The 10251-nt window shown below is 34.0% G+C and overlaps 1 protein-coding gene across 1 annotated transcript in view; it reads left to right on the top strand.

The window, feature by feature from the left end:
- Cd2ap (CD2 associated protein) overlaps window positions 1-10251 on the top strand; it is a 74869-nt gene that overhangs the window by 50962 nt on the left and 13656 nt on the right. The window contains exons 11-14 of the mRNA XM_021217992.2: window positions 372-437; window positions 2057-2222; window positions 2568-2710; window positions 10159-10249. Of these exons, the coding sequence (XP_021073651.1) occupies window positions 372-437; window positions 2057-2222; window positions 2568-2710; window positions 10159-10249 (466 nt within the window). The remainder of the gene's footprint in view (window positions 1-371; window positions 438-2056; window positions 2223-2567; window positions 2711-10158; window positions 10250-10251) is intronic.

The following is a 10251-nucleotide window of genomic DNA, read 5'->3' as shown; positions in this document are numbered from 1 at the left end:
TTTTGGTTTTTCAGGACAGGGTTTTTATTATGTAGCCAAGGGTGAACCTTGAGCTAACTAGATAGTTCATGTTAGTCACAAACTTAGGATCTTCTGTCTCTGCCTCTGAGAGCCAGAATTTCATGTGTGTTACAATTATGCCATCCCTGTTATATGATTTGCAACTGAAATAAAACAAAGTCTTATATATAGATACATTCATAAGATAAATATGCCAAATAAAGGAACACTAGTGGTGTTAATCCAAATATACTTGAATAAATTATTTTGAATTCTAGTGTTTCTTTGAGTGCCAGAAATTACTGTCTTTCTGTTCTTTCTGTGTATATTATTTTTAAAAGTTAGTATTCACGTTCTTCCCTACCTCCCAGCTCCCAAGCCCGACCTGTTACCAGCTTCAGAGAAGAAAGCTTTTCCTCTAAAGGCTGAAGAAAAAGGTAAGACGGACTCCCCCCTTACCCTTTGATCATCTTTTAAAGAAACATGACCACCTCAATAGATCATTTACACTTTCTTCATGTCCTTGTTGATTTTTACTTTGCACCACTAAGAGTTTTCTAATAATGAGTATTGTGTGAAATTGATATGAAGTTAAACCTTTAATCTTACTGAATAGGGTTAGGATTAGGGTTAGGGTTCAATGAAATCCTTCAGTAAGATGGAGTATTTATTGTTTTATATTATGTACAAAAAACCTAGGTACTAGATAATGGAACTGTTATTTTCATAGTGATTTGGAGAAAATAAAATTTGAAAATCCTTTAGAATTTAACTATGGTGATTACTAGGTATTCTTTAATCTCATTGTATATGAACTTGGAAAGGTTTTCTTTCTTTTTTTTTTAATGATTTATTTATTTATTATATGTAAGTACACTGTAGCTGACTTCAGACACTCCAGAAGAGGGCATCAGATCTTGTTACGGATGGTTGTGAGCCACCATATGGTTGCTGGGATTTGAACTCGGGACCTTTGGAAGAACAGTCGGTGCTCTTACCCACTGAGCCATTTCACCAGCCCGGAAAGGTTTTCTAGAAACCACTAATTTTGTCAATATTTTATATTGTTAAGTTTAGGAAAGTAAGACTTTTATATATATATAATAGATTGGGCAGAACTTTGAATTTTGCTTCAGGATGGTTGTATTTCTGTGCCCATGTTGAGAGTGTAGCCTATTGTCTCTTGCCCAAATTATTGTGACTTAAGTGATTTTCCCTACTTCCCTCGCTCCCTTGTTCCATCCCTTCTTTCTTATATTTAATTTTTGCGTAATAGAAAGTTGAACCAAGGGCTAGCAAGATTGACTCAACAGATAAAAGTTCATTGCTGCACAAGACTAGTGGTGTAGGTATTTGATACATTATTAAATTTTTGAGCTCATGAAGAATAGACTTTTAGCCAGGCATGATGGCTCACACCTTTAGTCCCAGCACTTTGGGAGGCAGGAGGATTTCTGTGAGCTCAAGTCTAGCCTGATCTACATACATGGTAAGTTCCAGGATAGCTAGGACTAGATAGAAAGACCTTGTCTTTTTTAAAAAAATAAACAAGCAAGCAAGCAAACAAACTTTTACCTTAAAGGATGATCACATTGCCATTTTTCACATGCTGTAAGGGAATAAGTAGATACTTGGTAGAATACTTGCAATGTACTGTATTTTGTTAAGTATTTGCCTGCATGAGTGTTTGTGCATGGTATGTATGACTAATCCTAAGGATGCCAGAAGAGGATATTAGATCCCTTGACCTGGAGTCACAGTAAATTTTATCATGTAGGTTCTGGGAACTAAACCTTGGTCCTTTGCAGTAGCAGCCAGTGCTCTTAACTGCTGAGCCAACTCTCCAGGACCTATGTTGTATATTCTTGTGAAAGTTTTAATTTTAAAAGAGTTATGCTGTTGGTTCAAGTTTAATATTCACTAGTTTCTGTTTAACAGGAAATTTTATAAAGTTATTTTTAGACTTTCATACACACCTCTCGTTTTCCCAGTCTGGCAATAAGAAAAATAAACCTAAACAAGTTTTGATTATTATTAAATTTTTTTTAATCATCAGATGAAAAATCACTTCTAGAACAGAAACCTTCTAAACCAGCTGCTCCTCAAGTCCCACCCAAAAAGCCCACTCCACCCACCAAAGTCAATAATTTACTGAGGTCTCCTGGAACAGTGTACCCAAAGCGGCCAGAAAAGCCAGTTCCTCCTCCACCTCCAACAGCCAAGTAAGCCGGAACCTAATGTAGAATTAGACGTTAATTAACTACCTTTGACCTAAAGAGCTCTGTTACCTTTCAAAGTTTAAATATCTGTTTCCCATACATTTATTTCTTTGTAGACTATTAACTTTGTTAAGTGCTAATCATATATTAAGAATAAATGAATGAAACTTTTTACATTTCTGATTTTGTTGTGATCAGTTTTAAGGTTAGCTTATGTTTATGCATAGTTTTTCAGAACAGATGGACATTAGTATTCTGTTACACAAAATCTTTAATGCCATTAAGTCATTATTTAAAAGTTCTATTTAACCTCCAAGTGATTTTTGCATGTTTGTTTTCTCATTTCAGAATTAATGGAGAAGTTTCTATAATTTCTTCAAAGATTGATACTGAGTCAGTATCAAAACCAAAGCTAGATCCTGAACAATCGCCAGTTAGACCAAAATCAGTAGACCTTGATGCCTTTGTAGCCAGGAACTCAAAAGAAACAGGTAAGCCAGAATGGGCAAGATTAAAAAAGAACTCAGATGGATTTTAGAATCTTAGATTTGTGTCTGCAACTTGCAGAATTAAAGAATGGCAACTAGTTGAAGTGACTTAAAATTTAGTAGCCAGAGGATGATAGGTGGGCGTAATACAGTCCTGTCTGAGCAGAGATTTCTTACTGAGAAACAAAAAAGGAGTAAGGCCGACAGACATGTCTTGACTGCTATGTAATGACCGTATCTTTTACATTTGTTGGAGTTGAGTACCTTTTGGTTTTTAAGATTTGAAAATGAGGAGCTAGAGAGATGGCTCAGTGGTTAAGAGTACTGGCTGTTTCTCCTGAAACCCACATGAACTCACAGTTGCCTGTAACTTTAGTTCAGGGGGTCTGAAGCCCTCCTCTGGCTGCAACCTGTTCCTGCTTTTTAAACAATACTAGGATGACAGACTTTCAGTGCCAGCAGTAATTGCAGTTTATAAAATTTAAAAATCGCTGGGCGATGGTGACACACGCCTTTAATCCCAGCACTTGGGAGGCAGAGGCAGGCAGATTTCTGAGTTCGAGGCCAGCCTGGTCTACAAAGTGAAAGCCAGGGCTATACAGAGAAACCCTGTCTCAAAAACAAAACAAATAAACAAAAAACACCCCAAAACCCCCAAACCAAAACAAAACAATAAAACAAACAAACAAAAAAACCCTTAAAAGTCTTTATCTAGAGAAACCTGTTTTCTACAAGAAAATATTTTTATTATCAGTAGGTGTCACATTTACCAAATAGTGTTTCTTTAGATTAGTTTGTTTGTTTGTTGGTTTGTTGCTTGTTTGTTTTTGGCCATCTTGTGTTTGTTCATTCTTCTGGTTCTCTATACAGTGGGAAGGTGGAGAGCTGGAAGCACAGACATCTTGGTTAATTAAGTTCTACCTTTTAAGACGATTAGAGAGGCTTTACTTTATGGAAATAGATATTATTTCATATAAAATTTTACATTTCTTTTTAGTTTCTTACATTTCTTAAAGGACTTTTTTTACGTAAGTTTTTATTTTTAATATAGCCCTAGGAAACAGATGCTGTTTCCTCCATTTTATATGATAACAGAATTAACTGCTTACAGACATATCAGCACACTCAATCACCAATGAAAAGAATGCTACAGTCCTTGCATATAAAAAAGTGCTCTGATGGCTCTGTCAAAAGTCTTAGTGCCATAGAGGACTGTTTGGCTTCAGGCTAACATTTTAAACTTCAACACTAACTACACTTTATAATCCCATTTTTCTTGTTTCATTTCCATTTATCAATGCAAAGGTTTCATCTTCAGTTCTCTCAATCAGTTGATTTTAATGTTTTATAAATCCCTTTGTCATATTTGATCCACCCTTCTCTAGATGGTGCTACATTCAGTACCAATATTTGAGAATTGTAATCTAACTATAGTTTAGAAAGGTTCACCATAATATACTCTTTGTATCTCATTTTTTAAAATTGATCTTAATTTACTATTAAATAATTAATGAAAAATGATCTAAAATATCCATTATTTTTATAGACATGAAAATGATAGACTTCTCATAGCTTATGTTTTTATGTGTACTCAAAGTGTAGCCAGCAACATGTTTTCATTTGATGAAAACTTGGTTTTTTATGTAAATTTAATACTCTAAATAAACATCTGTTGGGATTATCTTTCAAATTTTCCCAATTTTTATGATCTTTGTCATAAAAGTCTTAAATTTGGTTGTGTGCCTTTGGGCATTGAAGTCTTTTTTTTTTTTTTCTTCCTCAAGACAGGGTTTCTCTGTATAGCCCTGTCCTGGAACTCACTTTGTAGACCAGGCTGGCCTCGAACTCAGAAATCTGCCTGCCTCTGCCTCCCGAGTGCCGAATTAAAGGTGCGCACCACCAGCACCACCACGCCCCGCTGAAGTCTGTTTTTATATTACTTTGTATCACTCTGGAATATCTGTTCTGTTTGGTTTTAAAGTAGTAGAAGTTTTAGAACACTTTAGAGGAAATAAACTTTTGATTTTTAAAAGAAAGGTTTTTTGTTTTTGTTTTTTTTTTGTTTTTTTTCTCCTCTCCAATTACATGTAGGATGTGTGTCTCTGTCTGGGTATATATGTGAATTCAGGTTCCTTTGGAGGTCAGAGATACAGGATTCCTATGGAGCTGAAGTTACAGGTGGTTTGTAAGCCATCTCATGTGGTTGCTGGAGGCTCATCTTGGATCCTCTTAAGAGAAGTGTGCACTCTGTTTTGTTGATTAAGATAAGGTCTCTCTGTAGCTCTGGCTATCTCATAACTTGCTACGTAGACCAGGCTGGTCTTGACCTTACAGAGGTCCACCTGCTTTTGCTTCCAGAGTGCTGTTCAAGCTCTTAATTGCAGAGCCACCTTTCCAAGCCCTCAAGTTTTCTATACACCCACCAAAAGTCTTTAAGATTTGTAGTAGAAACATTTTGTTTAACAATTTTTAAACTCATGGTTGGAAAGTTAAAAACAATGTTTGTTTTATATCCATAGTGGTTATTTACTCTTCATATAATAGAAGGGCCTTGTAGAACAGAGTTGGAAAAGTTGCAGCTTTTGGCTTAAGGTTGTTTTCTTTAATAAGGAAACAGTGGTTTAGAGATACTAAAAGTGTCACAAGGCAGGAAATCAGCAGTAAACTTGTAAGCAACTGTTCTTGGTTCTTTTCACTTGATTAACTTTGGTGTGCCACACTTATGCTCTGTCTTCAGTAATTATCAATTTTGGGAATTAAGTAAAAAAACTTTACTGAAAAGCTGTTTCATCCTTAGCAGTATTCTAGACATAGTTTCTTTGCTAGGATTAAAGGTCTCATTGATGGCAGCAAATAGGTTCTCTTATAAATATCATTTCAAACAAAATTAGTCTGTATGTGTAACTTTGATATATATTTCCTTAGGGTAAGTTGAGTTTTTGTGTACATTTGTTTTCACCTTGCCAGCTACTTGTGTACCTTGAGGCCAGCTGTGCAATTATCCACTGTACTCATGTTGCCACTCAAATGCTTGAATTTTGAAGACTTTTCAATCTATCCCTATAGAAGTTTTCTACCTCTTCTGTGAGTTTTGGGTTGAGTACAACCTGAGATCTATCATTAGGGTGGAGCAGTTGGTAAATGTCAGAAAATGTAAACTAGTGCTGGAGAGATGGCTCGGTGATGAAGAGAGAGCATTGCTCTTGCAGCATTGTGAGTTTAGTTCATAGCACCCACATGGGACAGCTCACAACTGCTGCTGACCTCAAGTCCTGGGGATAGCAAACCCTCTTCTGAGTGCTTCTATTCACATGGGCATAACCCTCACACAGATACATTCATGGAATTAAAAATAAAACATATATCTTTTAAAAGAAGAAAAGGTAAAACAGACAACACCCTCGTACTGATAGTTCCATTATCTTTTAAATAATGTAACGTGGGAGCTGGAGAGATGGCTCAGCGGTTAAGAGCACTGGCTGCTCTTCTGAAGGTCCTGAGTTCAAATCCCTGTAACCACATGGTGACCCACAACCATCTGTAACGAGATCTGACGCCCTCTTCTGGAGTGTCTGACAGCGTACTTCCATATAATAAATAAATAAATAAATAAATAAATAAATAAATAAATAAATAAATAAATAAATAAATAAAAATAATTTAACATGAAATAGTATGGCAGAAGCACACTGACTTCGCTGGTAACTGGGTTTTGTTTAGTAGCTGAGTTGTAGCAGGTTTATTCCTCAGATCATTTCTAACTTGTGACCAGGTGACCATGCTTATCTCTGTCCTCCTGGGACATGGGATGGGGAAGTTACTGTGAATGCTTTGTTCCTTTAGCCTGTCTGCAGTTTCTAATCAAGCTCATACTGTTTCTGCTTTGACCTATGAAAGACTTGATTTCCTTACCTTATTCTCACAAATAATTTCCTATTTATAGAGCTACAAATAAACAGTGATGTATACATGGAAATATAGATGCTTTTAAAAAAAAGTCATTCCTAGAATATTCATTCGTGCATTTTTATTTAATGACAGGAAGTAATTTCAGGTCCCTGACCAGTATGTTCATATGTAGCAGTGCTGTAGTTGCAGTGCTGTTGGGAACTGGGCTTCAGTTTCTTTCTCTTTCTCAAATGCTTCATCAAAAATTAATTTTGCATAAATAAAATAAAATGAAATAAAAATAAATTTTAGCAAAAATCTCATTGCCATTACCAATTAATTATAAGTTAACATGATTCAGATACTTCTAAAATAATTCTTCTACCAGCAAAATTATTTTTTAAATTAGTTTTAGAATGGTAGATAGAAAAATTTACTAGTAGCATTATAATTACATTGAGAAGTTCAATGAAGTGTGCTTTGATATAAGTATATTATCTCTTTTGTTTTTTTCCTCTGTGATAAATTCTTTTAAGATTACAAGTAAATCTTTGTTATATATATATGAGATTCCAAGGCATCTATGATATTGATGAATTATACTATCTCTTAATATCATAGTTTATTTACTTTTCTTTGAATTATTTTTAATACTCAAGTATTTTTTCAGGAAGAATTTATGATGGAACTTTTCAAATAAGGCTATTATTAAGTAGTAAACATATACAGTGAGATTTGTATCCAAATCAAATCAAAATGGTGTTGTTATTCCTAGTAATGATTCTTTTGTCTAGGTCATGGAGTTAACATCAGACATTAGTGTCTACATACATACATACATACATACATACATACATACATACATACAATGAGAGATCTCAGAGATTGAATTGGATCAAATTTATAGTGAATTATTTAAATATACTATTTGCTTTTTGGGATATTTTTATTTTACAGTGTCAATTAAAATCACCTTTATCACTATAATGCACCAAACAATAGAACTTCACTAAGTGATGGTGTAATTTTAGTTACAACTATCTTATGAGATGTTAGAAATTGATCTGTACCCATGGCCTCTTAAAATAATAAGCTGTCCTTTTAGAAACCATCTTCATGTTGTTCAGTGAGTAACATAATATGGCTTAAAATTTTTAATGTATATTGAAATTGATAGTAATTAAAATCTTTTCTTTTGAAAGACAAAGGAGTAAGTCAAATCTATCTAATAGTACAGGTTTTATGTAAGTTCAGATGGCCTGCAGTTACTAGACATTGAAATGCTTCTATTCATTCTACCAACTGTTCTTTTTCTCCTGCTTTGTAAAATAATTTTTTTGATTTAGTCTTTTTTCTAGACATTCCTATCCTTGACTTTTCTTTCCAGATTTTGTTTCCTAGCCTGTTTGCCATGTTTCCTCCCTTCTTACGTGTCAGGAAATTATCCTACCCTTCTCCATTTTGGTAAGATAACAATTTATAAAAGAAATCAAAGTAGTATATTCAATATAAGTAGGTGGTGCACATCAATCTTTGTAATTCTGCTGAAAGTGTATGTGTGTGTTTGTCTATTCTAACCCTTTTGGTTTTCCATTTTAAAATACAATCAAGTTCATTTTCAAAAACCTTTCTTGATTATAATTTAAAGTACTCTTGATAATACATCTCCAAAAAATTGGCAACCTTGCAAATCAGATTTTTTTCCCTCCCCATAATTGGTTTCTTTGCTTGGCTTTTTAAAAAACATCCACGCCTTCCTCAGAACATAGAGACGTGTAAGTGGCTGTTAGAGTGGCGGATGTGACTATAGAGTTGATGCCTTTTATGCCATTTTCATAGTGTGAATCTGTTGTAAACTAATCGTAGATCACATATCAAGGCTCTAGGTGTATCATACATGTAACATGTGCACGGTTCTGTTTTATCTGATATCTTAAATGGAGAACCTGAGAGAGTTTTAGAATGTAAAATTGTTTTGGTGTTGTAACCCTAAATTGGATGTATGTAGGCATTTTACACAAGTATGCTGTGCTTTGTAAATCTACATTTAAAAAAATTTACCCTTTCTGTTTCATTTTTCTTTAATTTCTTCCACATTTTTCTGTTTTTTTCTACAAGTTGCTTACATATGCATTTGAAAATTATTTCTTTGTCAAAATAGTAGAATTTTACTCTTCAGTCTTTTTACAGGTAACTAATGCACATTTATCATTTAATATATTTATACCAATTATTTTCTTTAACATATTTATAAACAGAATGACATGCTTACATTTAAACCAAAGCTTTTTATTCTGTGGTTTGTTATAGTTTATAATTATCAAGATCAGAAAATTAAATTTGTTTGTTTGTTTGTTTTGTTTTTTTGCTTTTTAAATTATAGCTTCTGTTTTGATGTTTGTCCAGGATAGAACATACAAAGCTTTATAGTCAGCCAGTCTTTTCAGTTATACAGTGCACATTTCCAAATGATGACTCTCTACCATATATTCACCATCTCTTAAATGGAAATTCTGTAGATCTGAAGTTGATAAAGCTGAGTATGTTTAGGGCTAAAGAAACATCAGATCAATGAATTTGGACATATAAGTGTTTGATAAATCTTGACAACTGTCAGGCAAATGCTAATGAGAAAGACAAGTCTCCTAGAAGATTGAGATACTTTGGCTATGGTTAATATTCCTAGTTTGTTATCTGAGCTACACACAGTTACACTGATTATGGCAGTATCTGGAATTTACAAAAGAGTTTTGTGCTATGAGCAGACATCTGAGCTTCGGGGTAATAACAGCTTGTTTAAGATTTTCTGGCTACCCTTGAAAACGCCAGGCAGTGTATACTATTGTTTAAGAGGTATGAATTACTGTATATGTCTTATATGCCGTTAAACACAAATTATTTGGTCCAGGGTCAACCACCCTTTGATGGTCAACTAGCCTTTGATTGGTGGCCAAAAAATAAATCAGTGATCTATGTAGCATTTACACTTGGTGTCTGATTTACCATTAACTATGATTTTCATATAATGTCTTCATGTAACTAAATCATACTACTTTACATTTAGAATACATGGAAAGCAACAGGGTATCAGATTCAGTTCAGGCCTTCAAATTTGATATTAGTCCACAGTGTGAAGTGTAAAATGTTATACATGTAAAAATTCTCTTAAGTTGTAATTAAGAGTTTAAATAGATTTTTAAAAATATGAGAACTTCAAATGATAGCTTTTTATTCTACTGCAGTTCATGGTATAGAACTTCCTATAAGAACTTCTTGTTGAGCCTGACTCTATTGAAAACAGGTCTCACATGGTTAAAAGGTCTATCTGGTAGAAAGATTGATTTTTGTTGTTGTTGTTGTTTTGCTTTTGTTTTTGTTTTTAATAAGAGCATGGGCGTTGTTTTCCAAATGCATATATAAAGCACTGGTCAATTTGTGAGCTCTTCAACTTAGTGTGGCTTGTAATTAATTCATGGTGTAAGTAAGAAACCAGAAATACAATTATCTTTGCCCTTCAGAAGGAACAACTCTCTTAGCTAGTAATACTTATTTTTATTCTCTAGATGATGTAAATTTTGATGACATAGCTTCCTCAGAGAACTTGTTACATCTCACTGCTAATAGACCCAAGATGCCTGGAAGACGATTGCCTGGCC

The sequence above is a fragment of the Mus pahari genome, chromosome 18, assembly GCF_900095145.1.
Source record: "Mus pahari chromosome 18, PAHARI_EIJ_v1.1, whole genome shotgun sequence".
NCBI classification, from domain to species: Eukaryota; Metazoa; Chordata; class Mammalia; order Rodentia; family Muridae; genus Mus; species Mus pahari.
Note: the sequence above shows the minus strand (reverse complement) of the source record. Positions and strands in the feature narration are given on the sequence as shown.